The sequence below is a fragment of the Phyllopteryx taeniolatus genome, chromosome 4 (assembly GCF_024500385.1).
Source record: "Phyllopteryx taeniolatus isolate TA_2022b chromosome 4, UOR_Ptae_1.2, whole genome shotgun sequence".
In the NCBI taxonomy this organism is placed as follows: domain Eukaryota; kingdom Metazoa; phylum Chordata; class Actinopteri; order Syngnathiformes; family Syngnathidae; genus Phyllopteryx; species Phyllopteryx taeniolatus.
The window spans coordinates 30,335,305-30,359,659 of NC_084505.1; the positions used below are offsets into that span (position 1 = coordinate 30,335,305).

Below are 24,355 nucleotides of genomic sequence, written 5' to 3' on the forward strand. Positions count from 1 at the left end.
GAGATCATTTCCCACAGCACCCGAGATGATCTCACGGCGCACGAGGATGCCACGGTGCTCTGGTTGGGAATTGCTGTTGTAGGATGTGATCCAGGGTTGCCGTGGCAATGACAGAGATGATGTTTTTCCTTTTCACAAGCCATCCATTAAGATGATATGAAGATGTTGTGTTTATTTTTATTTTGTGTAAAAGGACAACGTTGTGTAACCTTAAATATAGCTGTAATGTGTGTGTGGTCTCATTTTAGGTTGCTATCACAGAATGCGGGGTTTGCAGGGGAGGATGAAAAAGAACAGATCGCAGAGGACCAAACGGTGAGACATGGACACACGCACGCACACGCCTACATTGTGAACAAAAGCCGTTAGAATGTGTGCCAAACAAGCTTTCGCAATCATTTTCCATGAGGAAGCTTTTCTCACATTGGCGTCCATGGCGTTGTCGCTTGAATAATACATTTCCTGCCTGTGTGCTCCTCTTGCTGTCATGCCTGTAATTTTAAACTTTGGGTAGGAGAATATCTCACTGAATGTTGTGAACTCCTCTTTCCAAACAGTGTTGTATTGATTTACAGTGTAGTTCTTTGTTTAACTTTACTGCTCTCTGGACGGCAAACGACACTCAATTTATTGTAAAATGGCGTCAATAGAGCGCAAATGAATAAAAAAAAATAAAAATAATTGCTCAGACAAAAGGCGCATGCATATATTCCGCATGCAAAAGCGAGCGAGTGCTGCCCCCTCTGCTGTGCAAAGCTTAAGGCCTCTTTATACTCCGACAACGCCCGCGGCCCCTGTGCGCGCCTTCTGCCTCTCCCTCACATGGCAAAAAGTGTCGCTGCGTGTAGAATCATCTCTCGTGATTGGTCCGTTTTAGTCACATGCTGTGATGACTTACTCAGCGTGCCCCTCGGTTCTGCATACCATCTACGCCGCCGCCTTCGCAATCGATTTTGCAGCATAATTAAACGTTTCATCTGGTCGTCTAGGTCCATTTGTTCAAGCAGACACTGTTCAACGGTCACCATTGTTGTTGCTTTGTTCATTGTTACGGAAAGGAAAGTTAAAAACGGCTACTGGAAATGACCAAAAAAAATGCAGAGGATACTCCACCCTGTGGTGTCCTAGCCAATACCAGCCGTAGCGACACCCCCGACTTGGAGGTGAACTGCAGTACATTTTCAAAACTGCGCGCGTGGGTTGCGCTCGAGTCTCAAGGCAAACTGGGCGCGGGACGGCCGCAGTGACGTCAGCGCGGTCGTCGCCCGCGTGAGTATAAAGAAGCCTTTAGCCTCACGGTAGCGGCTGTACTTGGCAAATAAAGGTGATTCTGATTCGGATGTTGCTTGTTGTCAAGGAGTACATGGGTCAGTGAACCAAAGCTGAAGATAAATTTCAGCAGTTCTAGTTGTCGCCGCAGAGCACAAAGAACAAATGCCTGTTGATACTTTTGTATGTTTTATTTCTATGTGTTACTGCCGAGTTAAAAAGTTAAAAGTAACACTTGTTTAAAATTACAGCAATATCAAAGCTAATTTTCATTAGCCCTTCTATTTTGTTTCACATTGTATGTTAGCAATAAGATAGTGGATTATGTTAGGCTAATGATGATGGCAGAGATGCTGTGTTGAAAGTAATTGAATGAATGTTTATAAATAAATAAACCGCGCTTGCAGCAATAACACCTTTTGCCTCTCGGAAAATCAAATTCATGAACAGTAAACACGAATGTTAAGCCCCATATACTGTACATTAGCGTTTTGTTAAAAGCAGTTACGTAAACAGTTGAACACTTCAAGTCCCCATTAAATATGGTTCTAAAACACACACATTTTAAGCTTTGTTTCTTTAAAGTCATTGGCACAGCTTGACTCTTTTCGAAAAATCAAATTAAAATGTTCTGTTGATTAGTGATGCAGGCTGAGACGGAAGCATCTATAATGTGTGACCTTTGCACCAATTTGACAGCGACAAATCCTGCAAGAAAAACTGTTCTTGGGCACGCTGAGCGTAATTGACAGCAAATGTCTGACACTTTTTATTTTTATTAATTTGTCTTCTCCTTTCGAGTCACATAAACTCAAACGTGCTCAAAAATGTTCATAGTCTTGAAAGCAGACTGGTCTTTGTAGCACACATACAATCGTTGCTCTTTAAACTTTATGATGATGCTTTGTGAAATCATATAAGTGAAAAAACAAAGGACCGACTCCTCTGACTTTGTGGTTTGTGGCGCACTTTTACCAGCGCCATCACAGTAAACGCTAAGTATTTGCCTTTTACCCGACAGGAACCCGTGGACATGGAAGCAGGAGATGTGGGTAAGTTGGAGCATTAATTCTTTTTACACCGTGCATGTCAGAAAATCTAATATATTCTTCAAGACGTGCGCAAATGGGATGTATTCATTTCAAACACCCTGACATGTTTTAACAGCCGCACGTTGACAAGTTCAAGCTAATAGCCATCTGTCGGCCCCTTTTAATGTGTACTGTTGAGAGTTAAGCACATTAGTTGTAAATTCAGCCACTCGTAAGTCAAGGTACCACTGTTATGTTTTTAGACTTGTTAATTCATCCAGGAATGAGTTGAACACTGCCATGCTATTGTGGCAAAACAGCCTTGAATTGTAATCAAGCAACGTTGCTGCTTCACTGTCACCGAACACGTGTTTTGCTGATTAACTGCGGAGCTTTTAATATGAAATGCTTCAATGAGATGGCAAATTAATTAAGTCGTGTCTTCAGGGACAGTCGAGGAGGACATGAAGGTGATCCGGACACCATCGCGGCGTGAAGGCTCGCCTGTTCTGATCAACGGCGAAGGGGACTTGAAATCAGGCCTCAAACAACACAGCGATGACGCTCCGGAGAAGCCCGTCACCACAAACGGACCGAGCGAGAGCGTCACGGTCGAGAAACACGGCCAGCACGTTTGTCATCTTAGCCGTACGAAGGTGGCCGAAGGGATCACGGTCATGCGGGCCGAACGCGTCGTCATCACGGATGATGAGGAGGAAGTTGCGCCGCGAGAGCATCACAAGTCCACCGCAGAGGGAGGAGTGACTGCGGAGGAGGCGCAAGTAGCTTCAGAAGCTTCCACAGAGTCTGCAGAGAGGGAGACGAGTGCGGTGGAGGAGCGAGCGGGGAGTACACACGAGGAGACGAAAGACGAGGACATCAAAGTGGAAGCTTCAGCCTCAACGGGCGGTCCTCTCGAAGTGGCTCAGGTGCCGGTCTACTCACAATCACAACCCTCTTGTCCTCCTCCAGAGGCACCACAAGCCCCAGGGGAGGAGGAAGCAGCGATCACGCCAGCATCAGAGGCGACCGACGCGTCCTCAAAAGCCCAAGGCGACGCTGTCGCCACGCCCCCTCCGTTCCAGGAAGTTCCCCTGGAGAACCACAGGACTGAGGCGCGAGCTGCCGAAGAGGAGCCCCTGGTGGAGGGGGCCAAAGCCCCCGACGCACAGGAAGAAGCCGCCGCCGATAAGTCCAAGGCGAAAATCTGCCAGTGCTGCTCGCTCATGTAAACTCAACAAAAATATTAACACAACACTTCCAGTTTGCTCTCCAGTGATTATTAACACTTTTAATTGCTTTTAATTTGATTACATTGATCACAGTAGCCCCAAAGTTCACTAAACTCAGTTGCACTGACTTAATTTGTTCACCGCTCCTTTAATAAAACGGGTTTTAGTTAGTGCCTAGTTGTTTTTTGTTGTTTTTTTTAATGGCATGCGCTACATCTTTAATAGTTTTAAAATTCTACTAGCGCCAAAACTGGTTTAAAGTGTCCTTGGGTTCCATTCAAGGCCCCATTTAAGTTTATTAATCCATGTCATTAGGTCTCATTGGACACCCTATATACACATATTACATTAAATATTATTATGTGAATGTTTATTATAAGAAAACATTTGTGAAGCAACTTAAAATTCATGCTAAATGGGAGCCAAGAAAAAGTGTTGCGTTTTTATTTTTGATCTGTTTTCCGCACCATCCCAATATTCATTTTTTATTCGCACACAACAGACACAATTGGAGGAGGGTTTTTTTCCCACCTTATTTTTATTTTTTTTTGTTAAAACCACCTGTTCATTTTGGTAACAATGTCTGAATTTATATTATCAAAATAAACTCAACCCACAGCATTTTAATGCAGTAAGATGAAAAAGGCTTTATTGCAAAAGAATTCCTGTCCATAAATAATTCATTTTAGGGTAAATACAAGTTTTCTTAAAATGATTTGAGTGCTTCATAGAGGATATATTTTAATGAAGATGCTTTAAAGCTGAGTTATTAAATAGATCTGGGAGTTGCTGGATAGCTTTTGATTTATTTCAGCTACTGTAGTGTTTTTTTTTTTTTTTGGGGGGGGGGGGGAATTGTATAATACAGGTTGCATTTATTTATTTGTCCCAATTCTGAAAACCAAAGTGTGCTCTCACTGACATTCCGCTGGGTCAACATCTCATTTAACACATTTTTACTGATGTATGACTTTTGTATTTAACCAAATCTCTGTACGTGCATAACAAGAGTTGTCAAGTTTAGAAACGACTGCATTAAACATTAAACGGACATTTGACAAGTTTTGTTGGGTGGAGTTCAGCGCAGCGTTTTTCCCTCCCTCTGGACTTTTCTTATGTTGATCCAATCGGTGAAGAATGTGCTCATGTTTGCTACCCGTATCATCGCTGTCCAATACAAAGCCGAAATCTCTTAACAAATCTCATGATAACCAGGCTTTAAACGCACCAGGTGTCGTCATGTGATCAGACTTTGGACAAATGGTTACTGCTCAAGTCACTCGATTTTTACACTTATTGTGACTATGCCTGTAGTTTTGAAATATGTCTGTGGAAACCCTTAGAAAAGTAAATGACTAGGGTTTTGTTTCCTTCAGTTTACGGCTTCAACAGAACACAAATTTTCAGGAAATATTTTCCCCAAAGTTGCAAAATGTGTTGGGAGGTTGAACCGCTATCACATGATCTTGTGTGCTTTTACCATTTTGCTTTTTTGTGGTTATGACTGCAGAAGGGTATGATTGTTGGATGGATGGCTAGAAAGACTGGCGGATCATAATTATTCCCGAAGGAAAATCCATGGAAACGGATGGAATAGGAACTGGAATTTGTAGCAGCAACATTTCCGACTGACTAAAAACCAGTTGCACATCTTCCCAATCCGTGATAATGGATTTGCAAGCTACAAGAGTGGTCATCAAGGGTGAGTACTTATTTCACTGCCAACCTTTTACTCTGTGTGTGCCTGATAACGTTTCCGTTTCCGTAACACTGGAACAGAGAGTTAATTTGTTTTGAATCGAGTTCAACCTTTAGATGTCACCAGAACCTTCCACGCAATCTAACCGGTGACCCAATTGGTGCCACATCGTTTGTTGACCTCCTTGAGTAACATTTACATTGATTTCCACATTAGGAAGATGGTATGAATTGTTGTTATAATTGCTTATTTGTAATGAAATCACAACACAAATGAAGGCTGGAGCAGCAATGAGGTAAAAATAACATTATGTTGCCATTGAATATGAACGTTTTCTGTCAAGTTTGTCAAAAGTGTTTATTTTAAATCGGTCTACCGAAAGATGTCTTGTTTTGGTATGACCTCAACGCATTACTAAAGCAACACTGATTAATTTGGTTTGTACAATGACAATAGCTGCAGTGATTGCCTTTATATGACGTGTCAAAATCCAGCTGACTTTGGCCCCACCTTGTGCTGCTGATTTTCAAGAAACCACCACGTGTGAGGGAAAAAAAACAATACTAAACATACTTGGGAATAAAGCCTCTGCCTCATTTTTGATGGACACTTAGGTCTGCTACGCTACAGATTTGAATGTTTGTCATGATTGTGCTACTTGTTGTGCTAAGGTTTTTTTTTTGGGGGGTGGGTACTTGGTGCGAAATGTTTTGAGAACCACTGATCTAAAATATCAGTGTTGGACCCAGGACACCTCTGTGTAAAAACTTCATCCTTACTTCAAGTTGACGGGCGGTTAATGACTTGGAAAAGGACCTTTTATCCTATTGTTCCCCTGGGTGGCAAGGGACCGTCCATATTTGTCGTCCAAGTGAATGTTTTATGTTTGTCGTCGTCTTATTTGATTTCTGTGAATCATTCAGCTATTGGGACTTTGTCTGTCTGCGTCCTGTTTATCTGAACTGTGGAACCGGATGCTGGCCTTATAAAAGCCGCCATGAGCTATCATCATGCACACATCATCACTGTGACAAGACGCTGGTCTGCATCCCGAAGTTTCTGCCTCCTCGCTCCTTTGCCATGATTCTCCTGGCGTGCGCGGTCGCTGCGGTCTGCTTGCTGTCGGGCGCCGCTGGCGCCCCTCTGGCCTGCGAACAACTGATTAGGCCTCTGGAGGACCTAACTCCCGACCAACTGGAGGGAACCTGGGCCTTGGTCGGCGGCAGTTTGAAACGATCGGTGGACGAAGACACGCTCAAGACCAGAGACAGCGTCACGTTCGTGGCGTCCCACTCCACCTTCGTCCAACGTAACCGCGTGGCTGACAGGTGCCAGTCGTTCCTGCTCAACGCCACCAAGCAAGGCCACGTCATGACCTTGAGTGGGAACAACTACCTCTTCACGGCCACCTTCCACCATACTTCCTGCCCGACCTGTCTGTTGTTCCGCTTCGACGTGCAGGCGGCGAGCCACACCACCGTCGACCTCTACCTGGTGAGCAAGACGCGAGAGTTGGGTGACAGCGAGAAGGCGGAGTTCGCCGCACAGGCCAAGTGTCTGGGCTTGCGGGAGCCCATGTGGTTGGACCCCACCAAGGAGCTTTGTCAGGAGGCCTGACTGACCCAATAAAACGATGATGCGCACTCTGCTTTCGTGTGTTTTGTCATTGCAAAGGTTCACCTGATAAAACTCGAGGGCACTCCTCAACAAGTACAAATACTTTGGTACTGTGCTTAAGTATTGTTGCCGGGTTCTTTGTAACTTCAAAAACATTGGCCTAGTCAAAATATAGTACAGGTTTATAGTGCTAGACTGAACAAAAAAAACGCAGCAAATAATTCAGAAATACTGTTTACAACATTTAACAATGGCACTTAAGGCAAATCAAGTGAACTTTTTACTTTCAGTACTTTCCATACGCCACCAAAAAAAAAAACTTCCAAAATGGTCGCATCTATGAACCCGAGCACCACCCCCAGGGTATCGCGTGGCAGCAATTCACAACAAATGTCAATTCCTCTCTCAAAATGGAGGTCATTTTCATATTACAGTGGGGAACAGACCGTTTCCATTTTAAGAAATTGGAGAATAAAATATTGACTAGTTTCACAGTGGATGGGGCTGCAGGCACTGACTGCTACCATATTTATATGCAAGTACCGGTAAGAAGTAAATTCCTCAATTTTAAAAGACCTTGAGCTTTAAATCCAATTCTTTCACTGGTACAGTCACCAAAATGCTCTTTCGCATCGTTTTTTACACTACGTAACATCATTTTTACTTTTTTAATGAAATTTCATCAAAATTATGTCTGCATGATTACTTTTGGATACTTATTTTCCTGGGTGTATGTGTAGTTAAGTTCCTTTCTACTGAACAGATCATTGTTTTGGGTCGAAATAAATCCACATGGAATTTGTGTATAGTGCATTGAATACACAAGGCTTAACATGATTAAAAACATTAAAGCCAAAGAGAGAAACATTTAAAAACAGAACAGAAAAATATTGTAAAATACAGCTTACAAAAATATTAGTCGTTCTTTGCAGAGGATAAAGAATATATTACTGATTACTGTTATATTGTGCTGCACCGTTTGGGTTCAATCCTTTGTTTAAAGTGGTTATAGGACTGCGACATGGTGGCTATTTAGCATTAGCATTAGACTAGAGGACTAAAAGGCTAAGCTAAGTGGTTGTTTTAAAAAAAAAAAAAACATCATCCATTTTCTGAGCCGCTTATCCTCACTAGGGTCGCGGGATCGCTGGAGCCTATCCCAGCTATCATTGGGCAGGAGGCGGGGTACACCCTGAACTGGTTGCCAGCCAATCGCAGGGCACATAAACAACCATTCGCACTCACATTCACATCTACGGGCAACTTTAGTCTTCAATCAACCTACCACGCATATTTTTGGGGGGATGTGGGAGGAAACCCATGCAGGCATGGAGGGAACATACAAACGCCACATAGGCGGGGCCGGGATTTGAACCCCAGTCCTCAAAACTGAGAGGCAGACGCTATAACCAGTTGCCCACCGTGCCAGGACAACAACAACAACAAAAGCGCAATTTTCTTTTTTGATGATCAGTTTGGCAGCAAACTGAATGGCAAACAGCTTGAAGCCTCTTTTTTAAGAAATTGTCGACCAAAAGTGCTGCTTACTGTGAAGTGAGTTGAGTTGACAGCGCTCGAATCTCAAGTCTGTGCTCCCTGGACCCAAAAGGTTTGAGGCACTCTATTGGATTTCTGTGAATCATTCAACTGCTGCGCTGTGAAACTGGTCTATAAAAAGCGTCCGCGTTCCTACATCGACTTCCAAGTGAGCACAGAGGATACCAGGATGATTCTATTGGCGTGCTCTGTCGCCTTGCTCTGCTTGCTGCCCGGCGGCCTTTGCGCTCCGCCGACCTGCGACGAGCTGGTCCGGCCGCTGGTCGGCATGACCCCCGCCCTCGCGGAGGGAAGCTGGGCTGTGGTCGCCGGCAGCATGACCAGTGCGCCGGACGAAGTCCTCCTCAAGGGGAGGGACAGCATTACTTTTCACACGTACAACTTCAACTGCGTCCAAGCCAACCGCTTCGGAGACGAGTGCAAGTATTACCGCCTCAACGCCACCTTGAAAGACAATGTCGTGACCCTGAGGGCCATGGCTCTCAGCATGACGGGGACCTTCCACGTCACTTCCTGTCCAGACTGCTTGCTGTTTACCTTCAAAGTGGAAGGCCTGAACAGCACTGACCTCTATCTGGTGAGCAAGAGGCGAGAGCTGGTGCAGACCGAGAAGGAGGAATTTGCAGCTCAGGCCAAGTGTCTGGGCTTGCGCGAGCCCGTCTGGATGGATCACACCAAGGCGCTTTGTGAGAAGAAGCCGGCTGAGGACGTCACGGCCTACGGTCCTGACTTTGTAACTGAATAAAAAAAATAATAATAATCTTCATTCATCCACGCAGCCGCTCTTTGTTTTCCTTTCATACCAGTTGCGGAGAATATGTTCCAGACCCACCCACAATGGGGAAAAACACAAAAACTGAAGTTTAAACATCAAACAAAGATTTACGTTGTTTAAGTAACCAAAACACAAAATTACCAAAGTCCACTAGCTAAATACTGACACACAAGTGTAATAATTGGTGCTGCAACACATGTAGACTGACAATGTAACTGTACCCACCGGCATATATTCTTTGTCTGTGGAAAAAAAAAAAGACTTATTATACTCCGTTCCAAAAATCTTCTTTGTGTATTATGTACAGTATGTTGTGTATTATACTGCACCCTAGTGGCCAGAAGGTAACCATGTCAATGGGCATTGACGCATGAAATCATCACGAACAAAGTGCTTGATAATTTACCTTTTATGGAATTGTTTTATGAAACAAAACAAAAAAACTGTAGCATACAACTATGATAAGCACAGGTAAATATAGTGTTGATAGCATTAGCAATAGAATATATAATATTCATAGAAAGACATATCATGATCATAATGACCACAAAATTAAAAACAATTAATATACATATTGGTAATCAGTACTCCTTTCCTGAAAAACTAATCGTTGACGGATCAAAAGGTTCCATTCCTGAAAAGGGACACATCTCACACACAGGGTAAAACGTGAATGGGGCAAGTGCCCCCAGTGTCCCCCCAGTTCTGCCACCTCTGACGTTGAGCATGTGTTTCAATACATTAAAATAATATGAATAGTATGCATTTAATTATAATTGGCTTGATTTTAAAACATTATTAAATATAGAATTTATAATAACCAGTTAAAACAAAAATATTTCATCATGTTGCATCTAACTAGCTTTGTTTTTTCTTCCATTTCACAGTGGTTGACTTCTTTTTATACTTGTATCATAGTTCAAAAGGTTACTTCAAACATTGCCTGAAGTTAATAAAGCTTTTAGGGTCGTGACAGCGAAACCGTGAAACACATTATTTTTATTTCTAGTATTTCCCATTGGGGGAAAAATGCTGTTGATTGACTCTTAGGTACAATTGCACCCAAGAACAGGTTGTGATGTTCTCGGTATTGCTTCATGTCATTTCCGAGAACAGGACGGTGGAATTAGGACAGTGTTCTTCTGTTGGTCTGTATTGTGAAAGTCAAGACTTTCAGCCAAAACAAGCAATCCATAAATGTTGACTTTAGGAGACTTAGGGCAAGAGTTGGTGTTGCACCCCAGACTAGTCAGTAGCCCATTGCTGGTCAAGTATAAAACAAACAACCGTTCACACTCATATTTTCATGCACCTATGGATAATTTCCACTCTAACCTAACGTCTGTTTTTGGAATGTGGGAGGAAGCTGAAGTACCTGAAGAAAACATGAGGAGAACATGAAAACTCCACACTGGAAGACCGTAGCCCAGATTTGAAACCCCAGCCTCAGAAGTGTTAGTTGGAAGAGCTAACCACTCGCTCACCGTGCCACCTCAAAATAAGCAATTTTACAACTTGAGTCCTCGCAACTCCAAAATCGCTACTTACTTTCAGATTTTTTTTATTGATTTTTTTATTTTAACAAAACAAGCTTACTCGGATGTATGTTACTGAATTTCTTGTGTATAATGTGCATTTTTCAAATTGTCAAAAGTCAATAGTGCGCATTATACATAGGTATAGGGGGAAATGGGGGGGGGGGAATCACATTTTATAAATGTATGCCGCCATCTAGAGGTTATGAAAAAGCTGAATACTTTCATTCCAATATGCCACCGCCCCAAAAAAAAGTGTAGCCTATACTTTCATTCCAATATGACAGGGGTACGTATGACTGCATATATGTACAGTTGTGCTTATAAGTTTACATACCCTGGGTAATCAAACATATGAGCACAACTGTGTGTTTTCTCATTTACTAAATAAAAGTAGGGCTGTGAATTTCAAAATAAGAGCAAGTAAATAGAATGTATTATGTGCTCAAATAAGGTGCTTAACTTCAGAATAATTCTTTGAAAAAAACAACACTACTTACTACTTACTTACAATACTTGTTTTGAATTACATGTTTTGATCATATGGGTAGAAGCAAAATCGTGCATTGTAAAAATGCATTATACATAGGTAGAAGGATTTTCCAGAATTTTGAGGTCAACTTTGGGGGTGCGTATTATACACGAGAAATTACTATTTTCACTTGTTATTGTCTAAAAACAAAAACATCCAGACTTTAAATCTTGAGACGACATAATGCCACAAGGCTCACACAGAGGAACAATTGTTTTTTTTTGTTGGTTTTTTTTCTTTACAATTATCAGACAGTTGAGCATTCAAGAGAGTTGATTTGTTGTCAAGCTATTTTCAATTCAATACATACATTTCTTAATAATGTGTAGAAATAACAGACTAATAGTATCAATTTGTGGGGGAAACAAATGTGAAACGGACCATATTTGGACAGAGAGCGATTACATTTTACATTATTTACATTAATGTTTTTTTAATTTCATCTATGAATGACCCGTTCCTTTTTGACACCAGGTTTGTGCACTCCTAAACTAGATCATATCTGTCACTCCACACATTGTCTTGCTGGAAAACACAATATATCATTATTGGTGTTTTTTGTTGTATGTTGAGAGAAATATATTTGTTTCATTCAGTGTAACCAAAGAGTCATAGTCCAGCATGCCTCTGTGGAGTTTTTAGAATTGCACAAGTGGAAAATCCAGTATAAAAGCAGAGCGCTCTCTTCTGCAAGCAACATTGGAAAGTAACCAAAACATGCATCCGCCAAGCGCGTTTGGTCGGTGGGCCGTGTTGGCTTGCGCCTGTTGGTCCTTAGTCCGCTCCGCCCCGCTAGCCTGCGAAGACCTGCTCCGGCCTCTGGACGCGATGGACGCCGGACTCTTGGCCGGCCGCTGGGCTCTGATTTCGGGCGCTTTTGTGGACCCGGCAAAGGTTTTGTACTTCAAGCGCAGAGACAGTGCCAGCATTGACATCCGGGTGAGCCCCGGCGGCGACATCTCCTACACGCCCAGAGTAAACATGGAGGGAAAATGTCACTTCAGCACCCACAACATCACCCTGGAGGGCAGCACCCTTCACTTCCCGGACGACGTCAACGTCACCGTGACCTTCCTCTACACGTCGTGCGCCGACTGTTTGTTGATGCGCTACGACAAGGACGAGAAGACGGTGCTGCGCGCTTACCTGTTCAGCAGGAGCAGGGAGGTGACCCGGGAGGAGAGGGAGGAGTTCACGACTCAGGCGGCCTGTCTGAACATGCTTCCGCCCACTTGGCTGGACCCCAGCAAGGAGCTTTGTCCTGAGGAGAATGGCGGAGAGATTTGTGTGCCACCGTCCTAATACATACACTTCATGTCCATTTTGTTGTGTCCTTATGGATAATAAAGTACTTGTAACACAGAACTGCGTCTACTGTTAGTTACTGTTGCTAAAGCGGGATACGCACATACTGACTTTTTCTCCCCTTTCCGTCAAATTGAGCAGAGACCCAATTTCAAGATGGTTAAAAGTAGGAAGCCTCCTTGTGTTATCAATTGCTGAGTAGTTTTTTTTAATTTCTTTTTACACTTGTATGACAAAGGATGTTAAAAAGTTGCTCTTTGTGATGGTAGATTTCACTATGGCACAAATTGTTCCCTTCTTTTTTGTTTTCCACAGTTAAATGAAGCACGTGTCTTTTTCTGGCTATTGATTGCCCTCTCTAACTCATCAATTCCAGTTTGATGAATGTGAAAGTGCGAGCGGTGTGAAACCAACACGTGTCGCGCCCAAACAGGATTAGCATTTCTTAATCCACAGCGGCAATAAAGTTAAGCCTCTTGCGCCCGTGTGCGCGTTGTCATTATGGTTGATGCGTTCCAGTGCGATTGCTGGTCAGCATTGTGCGCTGCAGATGTGCACACTGACGACGATGGGAGAAGTGTGCGCACATTAGAGCAGTGATGCGTCTCCTTTTGAGCGCATCTTTGGTGCCTGTCCACGGGTAAGTGGAGTAGTTGAAAATGAAGATTGTGCTTTTATGTGTGTAATTGTGTCCTCTAAACCGGTATGCATTTATTTCCATTAATTTGCTTCTTCTTTTTTTCCCCCTTGTTAAAATGGCCTCATTTTAAGTTGAATTGGTGCCGCCTGCACTAAATGGATTTTTAATGATGTTAAAGTTTTTGCTGTTCTTTTGATAACAAAATAAATACCTCCTTTTGGATAATGAGGCAAACACAAGCCTGTTATGTAATGAGGTTTTTAATCGGCAGTCTCTTGTGGACTCTTTGTGTATCTAAGATGGCGCTAACTATGAAGTGCATGTCAGATGTACAGGAGCATTTTAATAAAGCCAAATATTGCAGAAAACCTCATTTATGGTTGTTTTTGTATAAGGATGTTCTATGTTTTTAATGGAATTATGCAAAAGATTTTCAATGGAATCAGTGTGACTAAATAAATAAAACCTCTCGTGTTACTTATGCAGCAATCAAGTTCCGTTTTCTTTAAGATGCTTAAATTTTCTATCGGAATCAATATATGCTGCGGATTACTATACGACAGCATACTCCCACTGGTGGGGAAACAAGAATTCAACAACAGAGAAGTTTAATCATCATCGTGATCCTGAACTCTAAAGAAAACACAGAAAAAAATCTTAACTTTCAATGGGAGTGTATGTGAGCACTGTTTTTTAATTGAGTGTAACATCTGAAAGTGTTGAGTATCTTACCTCAGGAAAATGTGACTATGCATGCTCAAAATACCGTAACTTTATTGACAAGTGGCGAGTTAAGTACACAATGAGTTTTCTAAGAAGAAAAAAAGTTCCACATTCCAGAAAACGTAAGTACAATGTGCAAATATGTATGCACAAACACGTACTTTCAATGGGAATTGATGAGAATTTCTTTATGGCATTTTATTTTTAGTGTGATTTCTGATCTCCAGTTAGACTAATTCACATATTTAGAAATAACACACAAATTACTATACAGGCGCCTTTATTTTATCGCCCTATTTAGTGGAACAGGGAAGAGTATTTTCCCATCTTTAAGTAACCCATCGATCCATTTTCTGAGCCGCTTCTCCTCACTCGGGTCGCGGGCGTGCTGGAGCCTATCCCAGCTGTCATCGGGCAGGAGGCGGGGTACACCCTGAACTGGTTGCCAGCCAATCGCAGGGCACATACGAACAAACAACCATTCGCACTCACATTCACACCTACGGGCAATTTAGAGTCTCCAATTAATGCATGTTTTTTTTTTAGATGTGGGAGGAAACCGGAGTGCCCGGAGAAAACCCACGCAGGCACGGGGAGAACATGCAAACTCCACACAGGCGGGGACGGGGATTGAACCCCGGTCCTCAGAACTGTGAGGCTGACGCTCTAACCGCTCGTCCACCGTGCCGCCTCTTTAAGTAACTTTAAATACAATTTTTAAAAAGCTCAAGTTTCCATAATTTTTCCCTCCTAATTCGAGTTAATTTTCTGACTAATTTCTCAAACGTAATCCATACCTACGTTCTTATATAATGTTTAGCTCCGGATGTCTATAACGCCATCTTTCCCAATTCAACCTCAGTTCACTGGTGCACATTCCCAAAAATGATTAGTCCCAAATTTGAAATTTGGAGTCTGGCCTAGCTGGAATTACCCGGAATGTGAATCGTGTGTGTGTGCGCACGTTTTACCGGCAGGCTTTAAGATGATTAAGGTGGGTTTATGAGCTGCACTAGTGCACTAATGCAGATTAACAGTATCACGTTGAAGGCAATGAAAGTGAAAATGAGGTGACAGTCATTAAGGATGAAAAGTTGAGCAAGGGTTGGCTCTGGTGCATCGTCTCATTCGAGGGCCCTGCAGTGCGCATTGGGGTCCTTGGCTACAGGCTGAGCGCGTATATTGCCCTCGATTCAAACGCTCAATATCGGCAATTACAATAACTATTGCATCATTGGCTGGCGATGCCTCATTGGGCGAGAGACTTCCATCCCTACATCTCCACTACTTATTGGTTGCCGTGTCTGAAGTCGTTACATGCAGCTACAAAAAGCTAAACTTGTAATCAGCTGCTATGCAAATGACAGTAACGTGTAAAACGCTATGTAACTTATTTGGAGGTAACATTGGTCATTGTTGTTGGCTTTGTAGTCCTGCTGTACAACAAATGATCCCTGTGGTGCTCCACTCTCTGCCTTGTGTCCTTTTAGTGCTTACTGACTGTCTACAGATCGAAAGCTCTTCATTGCCATCACCATGGCAACAATGCCCCTGCAAGAACAAGAGGGTCCCACCGACGAGCGAGAGCGGCCGATGCAACGTGACGTGGACGCTAGCCCCGATTCCACTGCGCTTGACCAAAAAGCCCCCCGAGCGGAACCAGAAGAGGACACTGAAGTGGTTCAGGGATGCGGCGATCGAGGCCAAACCGAAGAGACGATGACAGAATGGGTACGAGCTCGCCATCATCCCAAATCTCACGAGGAACCGGATGAGTTCAACAAGCTGATTGGTCAAGGTGCTTTCCTAAGACCTCCACCGAATGAGGATTTCTCCATCTTGGAGGTGGAGGTGTCAGAGTGGCCCAGTGATGACGACATCAACTCTCCTGAATGTCACCAGAATGTTCACCAACTGTCACGATGTGATGATAGTTCTCCGGCATCAGACTTTTCTCTGGGGGCAACTGAAAGTATTACTCAACTTCCACTTGATGTTTGTTCACCTCCTTTTCCTGATGAGGAAGAGGAAACAAACACGTCCTGCTCGCCATGCTCACAACCCACAGACCCAACCTCAGATGTGATTTCGTTAGACAGCCAGCAGGGGGAGCTACTTGCCCAAGGCCAACATGAGCTCACCCCCAAGGGAGCAAAGCCGGAAGCTGCTCAACAGGTGCTCGGCCAGAACTCTGCACCTTTGTCTGGCGTTGCCATAGAGCCACCCAATCGGGGCGGGGCAGCTTTGAAAGGCTCCGTCTGCGTTGTCACAGTGAGAGAAAGGCAAGCAGACAGGGAAGGGGAAAGGACAGAAGGAGCAAGCGAAACAGGAGAGCAGAATCACGGTGGACCTGGAGGGGACGAGGTGGTTGGACGAAAGCAAGGTGAAGGACTGGTGAGATCTTCCGAATTCATCCAAATACAGGAAGGGAAGAGAGAAAATAAGGACAGCGCTGAGTGTCCTAAGCCCGTCAGAATGGAGAACGACTCAAGCGAGGACAGCCAAAGCGACAGTGGATTATCAGCGGACTTCTCCCCACGCAGCACTTCGGACGTCCCCGCGGCCTCCCAAGAAACTCTACCCAAAGAGACGCCCATTGAGAGGGAGATCAGGCGGGCCATCGAGCGAGAACATAGTCTGAGAAAGTCCAGAGGGCTTCCGAAGGCATCCGCAGAGTACGTCGAGATCCCCCTGATGAAAACCATTCTCAACCAGACAGTCGCTGCCAAGTCGGAGAAATTCCATGGCATAGACCGCGAGCTGGCCGGTAAAATGATGCTGCACGAGATCCACGCGGAGGTCGGCCGAGAACAAGATCTGGTCAAGCTGGGGAAGGTTCCTGGTTTCTACGATAAGGGGACGGTTCGGAAACTGAAAGAGAAGAAACAGCTTTTTGAAGCGTTTCAAACCCACCGCAGTGAGTCATCTTTGAGCGTGTCCAGTGGGAGCAGCAGCAGTTCCAGCTCCAGTTCGGAGAGCCGGGATGAGACCTCGTCACAGGCGTCCACTGTGAGAAGCTCGGAGAGGAGACCGAGTACAGAACCTCTGAGAGGTGCTTCCGCGTCTTCAACTCCCAGAGGACCGGGCTTGTCTGAGGGATTGTCCTGCCGGGTCCTCATTGTGGAGAGGGACCCGCGTGCCCCGGCACAGAAGCACCACGGCACCGGTGCAGAGGTAGACGGCCTCGTCGGACTTGATCTAGAAGCTTCTTATGTCCTCCCATCCTTTTCGGGAGGGCACACTTTAGACCTGGAGGAAGAGGAGATGTCGCCTAAGGAGAACCCCTTCTTCAAGCTGCGTTCCCTCACAAATGGCGTTAAAGTGGAGCAGGATATCCGGGAGGCGCAAGAGAGGGAGAAGGAGCTCCGCAAGCAGAGGATCAACGTGTATGGGGGTGCGGGAGGGGGAGGTGGCGGCAGGCCAGTCGGCGTGGATAGAAGAAGCCTCCGAGCGTCTGGTCTGGATTCTTCTAGCTCTTTCCCCAGCGGAGGTAGCAAACACTCAGCAGGTCAGTCGAGCACAATGCAAAGGCTTGCTACTGGTCCAATGGTTAAGGCCACTGGCCTCCTAAACCAGGGATTGTGGGTTTGAGTTCCATCTGGGGTAGCTTCTTTTAGGGTGCAATGAGATTGAAATCATAGCTCTTCAAGATCAAATATGTATATTGCAATATAGAAACTGAGGCTGGTAGCCCATTGGGCAATGAACCACAGCCTCAACCAGGGTGCACTTGCCCATCCTCTCCTGTGCATAAGCATGTTAAACAAGAGTTTTCTTATGCATGTGTTTTGTGATCGTAAATGCAGAAAGATATCAAGAAGTAATGTTTTGAGTAAAGTTCCAGCATAGCGAATTGTCATGTAATTGTGAAATTTGTCCGTTTTCAGTTAAAAAGATTTCAATATGTATTGTGGTTGGATTACGTGTTTCGTGATACTTTAGCTATCATGTGGGAAATATCACGAGGTAACATTTTAACTAACGTTTCATCGTGGTTAAGTGTCATGTTAGTCCAAAATGTGTTCATCTTTAGTTGCACAGATGTGCACAGGCAAGTATCGTAGTTGGATTGTGTGCGTCGATCATCCGAGCGTGGTATCGTGATACTTTAGATATCATAGGCCAAATCTCCCGACATTTTAGCAACGTTAGTTGTCACGTAAGTGCCAAATTAGTCCCATTTTCAGTTACGTTGCTATCGACAAGCATCATTGTTGGATTACTTGGGTTATTTTGAATCTGCTTCACACAGAATGCGTCGTGGTGCCATGGATGTTGGAGGTGAAAGATCAAGATGTAACATGCCAATTACCATTTTATGCTGTCATCTAATGCTATTGATTAACCAACAAACATAAATGCGATACTATAGATACCTTAGGCCAGACACTGCGATGATAACATATCGGAATGTACTCTGTGATTCCCAACCCTGTTTGGATGCATAATTGTACTCACTCACCTGTCACTTGGTTACAAAATGCGTCTTTTTCGGTCAGAACTTTGCTCCGCCTCAATTTCAGGTGAATGCAAGAATGAATGTATGTTTGTTGTCAGGGAGGGTTCCCCCACAGTCTTTGTGCGGTTCTGAATTGTATCATTCATGGGACAGCCATGACAAAGTGAACGGGGTGTGTCTATGATGGCGTTGGACAAATAATTGTGTAGCTTGTGGGGGGGAAAAATAGTCATCCGTTTGGCATAGTGATGGATTAAGAGGTGTATCGCAAGACTTTCTCACCATATAGTGCGCTTCGAAACGTATAAATACTTCTTGCTGGCTTCCTAATTTAAATAAGTTCCTTCTGCCTCCGTCAGCCCGTCAATCTGTTGGAAAGCTCAGTGCGTGGCCCCCGGGCCAGGACCCTGGAGACGCAGCGTGCCAGCCGAAGGTAAGCAAAGGGGCCTCTTGACGCTTTATTATACAGTTCTTGAGAAATGAGACCTTACAATGCATTGTAATATCATGCAGTTATTCAGAAATGGGATCACAAACCCAGGGGCGAAAGCGATTTTTGCACTTTAGGGATGCTTAGCCCTCAATCAGAATATTCATCATACAGCACCTTGCAATTTGAGTTTTATTAAAAATGCAATCTTTTAGTGCGTGTGTGTGTGTGTGCATGTGTGTTTTGAATCTTTATTCTGAACCGCTGATTCGCCTCATTAAAAGACCGCTTGAACTTGATTTAAATGTGCTACACGAGCATTAATGTGGGAGTACTGCTCACAGGGAAGAGGACGACTGATACAGGACGTAGTGCAGTGCATTCTGGGACTTGCAGTATCAGCGGTTTGCGCGTTATATTGTATACCAAGTGCCCAGTTTGGACACAAAAACATTGCAATCCAAATAAAAATGTCCCCTTTGGTATCCTAACGCAGTCCATGAACCCCCTGGAATACACTCAAAACCTTTTTTTTAAATAATAATAATAATCCAACTCATAGCTTGGATTTCTAAACTGCATATTTAATAATAAGCATCATCAGACGGATGATTATCACACACTCCCAAAATGTAGGAATCCCCGCTACAGTAAATAAAAATGCCCGAAAATCACTTTCTCCGCGAGAGTACGAAGCGCAGTCAAAGGATATCTCAAGTTATCTCTGAAGGTTCACGTGCTAGCTGCAGCGAGACGACGACGGCGCATTCCGTGGGGGTGAATACAAATGTCTTGTTGCGGGCGGGAAACGAGCATCGCCGTGCCGCCAAATGTGGGCCACAAACATCTGATAACTCTCAGAACACACAGCGAGCAGCTTATCTTCGTAGATAAGTAGACAGGGAAGAAGTGTGTGTGTGTTTAGATTTCCGTTACCTGCCTTGTGGCTTCTCGCATCTATTTAAAAGTGTGCTGTCTCCTCTTTTCACTCACTTTCTTTCTGTTCATTATCTGTCACCAATTACAGTGCCGTAATAAACAGTTAAATCTCGCCTTGGGGGAGTGGGGGGGGGGGGGGGGGGGAATATAGCGGCACAAGAGCCATTCAGCAGGCAACAGCAGAATTTTGACAGAAATGTTTTAGCAGGGGAAACGCATACCGACAATGGGGCCACATTTGAGCATTTTTTCCCTTCCTTGCTTCTGATCAAAGTCAGCCCGATTATCGGGTGTCTCTACAAGATTATCCTGAGCGATTATCCTGTGGTGCGTTGAGTGATTTTGCCTGCCTGATTTGCATACAGCTGATTGGCTGATTTTTTTTTATTTTTTTTTCAAAATACATAACTGGATGGACCAAAACGTCCTTCAATTAAACCACAACCAAACCGAGGTCATTATTTTGGCAGTAAAAAAAAAAAGAGAATTGCTATTAATAAATACTGTACCTCAAGTCACTCTCTTAAAAAATGATTTAAAAAAAACACAGACCGAGTCCAAAACCTTGGTGTGCGGATAGATTGAATCTGAATCTGTACTTTTATTTTTCTGTCCTCTTTTGCTCTTTCTTTTAAAATATTTTTAATCATGTAAAGCACATGTGTGCAAAATGCACTACTGCATATAAATACATTTGTCTTGCCTTGTTTCTCCCCCCCCCCCCCCCCATCTTCTTTCACCCAGTTTTCCTCGCTTATTTGATCCCATCCGGTCTTTGTTTGCCTCGCTTGCAATGATGGCCCTTGTGCATTCTCACCGTCATTTAGGTGGCGCAGGCCTCCCGCAGCTCGAGATGAGACCCCCCTGGTGCGCCGTTGGGAGTCGGGCCTGGTCAACGGACACAAGCTGCAAGAGCAGTGATGAGGAGAAAGTCGGAAAAGTGAAGTTTTTGGGAGAGTGTCAATGAAGAAGAGAGTGCAAGTGAGGAAGTGGTCAAGATTGACGTCAGACGGGAGGAAAAATGACAGCAATTTGCAACACACGTTAATCTGAAAAACAGTTGTTCTCTTCTAATTATCAGTAATCATAGAAGTAAAAACAATCGTGCTCATGTTTTTATGATGTCTCACTTTATGACGTCCAGTAGAAAGATCTATGCAATAAATATCAGCTTCGAGTGCTTATGCCAACTAGTTTTTAACCTCTTCGATATTTGTGTTCATTTTAGATACGCACGCATAGGCTTTATGATGATATCGTTCAGTGTTGATGATTATTATTACGGTTGCTGTAGCGCACTGCATCATACTGACAGCTGTTTCTAATATTTTGTCCTCCTGCTACTACTGTTGAGCTCGTTGGTGCATGTGTACCTAATGTTGTACCGAATTCATTTCTGTATTTTTTTTTTGTGATCACAATTTCCTAATGAGCTTGTCACGCGGTGGAATGAACAAACAAAAAGGTAATCCTGGAGCCGACCTAATGCGCTGCATTCGGTTTATGGTGCAATAAAAGTTGATCTGGATTTTGCAGGTGAATTATGTTCGTCCAGAGTACACACGCGTGAATAAAAGCGCCTCTGTTGTATCTCTCCTTGACACCTTCTGGAGTCACACGTTACAGTATATCTTGAACTTTGGAATGAAACTTGATATTAGCCAGCAGGGTTGTGATGACTCTTCATAGTTTGTTTTATATTCAGTGTTAGTTTATGTTATGCAGTATGGATGGACTCCTAAATCGATGGATTTTCATATGCTTCTCGATTCCTCTCATCCAGTATTGTATTAGTAATATTGGCTTCCTACCATTACAGGTGCCATAGGTTACACCAGAAGGAGCAGCATAATGGCCATTGAATTGAAACAAAAAGTACAAGATTTTAGTGCAATTTTTTCCTCATTAAAATATACGTTACAAAATTCTATACAGTTTCTGGGGGAAGGATTGGATGAATTAATGGCATTTTCATTCATTTCAATGGGGAAAGACGATTTGAGACCTAAGTTTCATTAATAAGCCATCATTTCTTCACATCGTTATAGTACGCAAACAACATTATTATTATTTTTTGTAGGTCTATAAAGAATGTGCTCTGGAGTTGCCGTGGCAATAACAGAGATGCTATTCTCTTGTTTACAAGCCAGTTACATGCATTCTGAGGTTGGGCTACTGTTTGTGTAACAGTGCCAGTGTGTTCAAAATGTGCCAAAATGTTGGAATGAAGATAACAGAAACTACTGGGGCCCCGTTATCTGAACATCATATTATATGCGCTGCTGTCCTCATTTGGGTGTCAGGAGGTGTTTGAAATGCATCATAGATACGTTTTAGTGGCCTACTAATCACGTGTAAATATTTGATAACCTTATTCTTTCTGTACAAAACCCAGTGACACCAATAATGCTGCAATACCAGTAAAATGTCCAAATGCCCAAAATTTAAAGCTTTTTTTCCACATGGGGATTTTTTTCCTGTAGCAACATAGCCCCTCTCTATTAGCCTTCGTAGAATAACAACAAATATGGTAAGGAAATGCGCACTAAAACTGTTAAGTAAGCGTACAACAAATCATCTCAGCGGTTGTTCTGTCTCACTGTGTCACCATAAAATGCGGCATGAATAAATGAACGGCCCTTAGAAAAAAAACATGGCACAATATTTCACTTTAATAAGTCATAATGTACACTTTTTAGATATGTCAGTATCATTCACAGACATCGGAACAGATTTTTCTCCCGGACCAGCTGATTGTATTTACGGTATGAGACCGTAAACTGAAGGCTGAAAAAAACGTTTGGGCCACCGTGATTTTATTTTATTTTTTTAATGGACAGATCAGGACATTCGTAGATGATTGAAAGTTAAAATGTAAAATATGAAAAATTGTTCGTTAATACAAATAATGTAATAAGGCATTCTCATTGTATTTGCAGTATGTGCAATTCATTTAATTATAACTAATATACCGTTTATTTAATAAAAACATAAAAGGTTTTACTCTTGTTTTTTTTATTTATAAAAAAATCAATTAACCAATTCCTGAAATGAATTTTAAAAAACAATGCAACAAATATTCTCTTGATAATACAAATGCTTGGTGGGCAATGGCCACACTTTGCCCACCGTTGCTGTGAACCCTCAAACTAGACATGAAATGTGTCAAATGATTTGAATCCTCCAGGAAGACCTGTCAATGTCTACCCGGAAATATTGCTATTAAACCTAATATTTAGTCAAGCATCAGTGACTTAATTAAACCTGCCAAATTCTTAATATAAATGCTGCCACTTTCCATGTAATTATGAGGCCAAATGGGCGTGAAAGACACCGAGGGTGCTGATGACACGCCATCAACGACCACACACACACAATGTTAAAACCTTACGATGATAAATGCAGTATAAATACTGCACGTCGCATTACAGTGACTCACGCCGTACATCAAGTTATAAAAAAAAAAAAAAGGTGAGGCTGCTCCAAGAGGGGGAGATAAAAGGGGCCACAAAGTTGGTCAGCATTGTTCAAGCCGCCGTAAGTATTTTTCTGCAAATAAAACCTCACGTTGTGAAGAGAGACGGCAAACATTGCAAAACTGTCTCAATATGTCAGCCACACCTGCATTACGAATCAAACTATGCAAAACGCTTTTGACATGCTAACAGTTAGCATCGATAGTTGCGGTTTTAGAAGCGATGGATATTGGAATACAAATGGTGGGGCAACACATTTAGAGACAGGCATATATTCTACATCCGCTACGAAAATGACTTATTGACTTATTTTCAGTAGTAGTAGTACTGTTCTTCTGTTTGTTTCAGTACGACTGTACAGTATTACACTGCCTCCTGGTGGCCAAGGTGGGCACACCGGAAGGAGCAGCACAATGACAATTGGGGGCCAAAGTGAGACTACACGCTGGACTTGTCTGTCGGTCTCTATATGTGCCCTTGTAAAGACAACCATTCACACTCACATTCACACCATCACTGAATGGGAACTGAATCCACATTGCCTGCACCAAAGTCAGTCACTACATCAGTGACCAATACAATAAAATATGTGACTGTCATTTTTCTAATGATATCAATGGCATCGTGATACAGTAATTGTACGACGATCACTCGTAGTAGCTGAGAAGCACACAGTAACTCGTCCTGATATTATATCACAAACTTTTCCAACAATGTCAGTAGTATTTGCAATTTTGTATCAATATTACGCCGTCAGGGTTGAGAATGATAGAGTAACTCACAGTACAATTCCTAATCATATTTATTGTATCGTGATACGGCCACTGTATAATTATAACCATTTTAATCACAAGATTATTCTCATCATATTTTGTCGACGATATCAATAGTATCATGATACGGTGATTATACTCTGATCGCTGTTATGAATATCAGAGTAACTCGTGATACGAGCTTTTTTTTATTATTATTATTATTAAAGCTCATGACACACAGTGCAAGTGTACATAATAAACTGTCTACTGAGTGGATATGACTGTTAATGTTTTTTATTGATTGATTTATTTATTTTTCGAGTTCCACGCTGCTCTTTTGGGACAACAAAATCTTGCAATAAAAGCCAAAGTCCACTGAGT

The 24,355-nt window shown here is 43.0% G+C and overlaps 2 protein-coding genes across 11 annotated transcripts in view; both read left to right on the forward strand.

Moving 5' to 3' along the window:
- Positions 1 to 6,874, forward strand: part of palm3 (paralemmin 3) — a 39,477-nt gene extending 32,603 nt beyond the window's left edge. For 9 of the 10 annotated variants that reach the window (XM_061771550.1, XM_061771541.1, XM_061771543.1 and 6 more), the window contains 3 exons: positions 249 to 315; positions 2,291 to 2,321; positions 2,748 to 6,874. In XM_061771550.1, the coding sequence (XP_061627534.1) occupies positions 249 to 315; positions 2,291 to 2,321; positions 2,748 to 3,532 (883 nt within the window). In that variant the 3' untranslated portion in view covers positions 3,533 to 6,874. The remainder of the gene's footprint in view (positions 1 to 248; positions 316 to 2,290; positions 2,322 to 2,747) is intronic. The other variant, XR_009788245.1, reaches the window with a different exon arrangement.
- Positions 6,875 to 12,750: 5,876 nt separating this feature from the next.
- misp3 (MISP family member 3) lies at positions 12,751 to 21,271 on the forward strand. Its single transcript, XM_061771540.1, has 4 exons — positions 12,751 to 13,192; positions 15,406 to 17,423; positions 18,734 to 18,807; positions 20,571 to 21,271. Exons 2-4 carry the CDS (start codon positions 15,452 to 15,454, stop codon positions 20,598 to 20,600), a joined length of 2,076 nt encoding a protein of 691 aa, XP_061627524.1. The 5' UTR covers positions 12,751 to 13,192; positions 15,406 to 15,451; the 3' UTR covers positions 20,601 to 21,271.
- Positions 21,272 to 24,355: the final 3,084 nt, after the last annotated feature.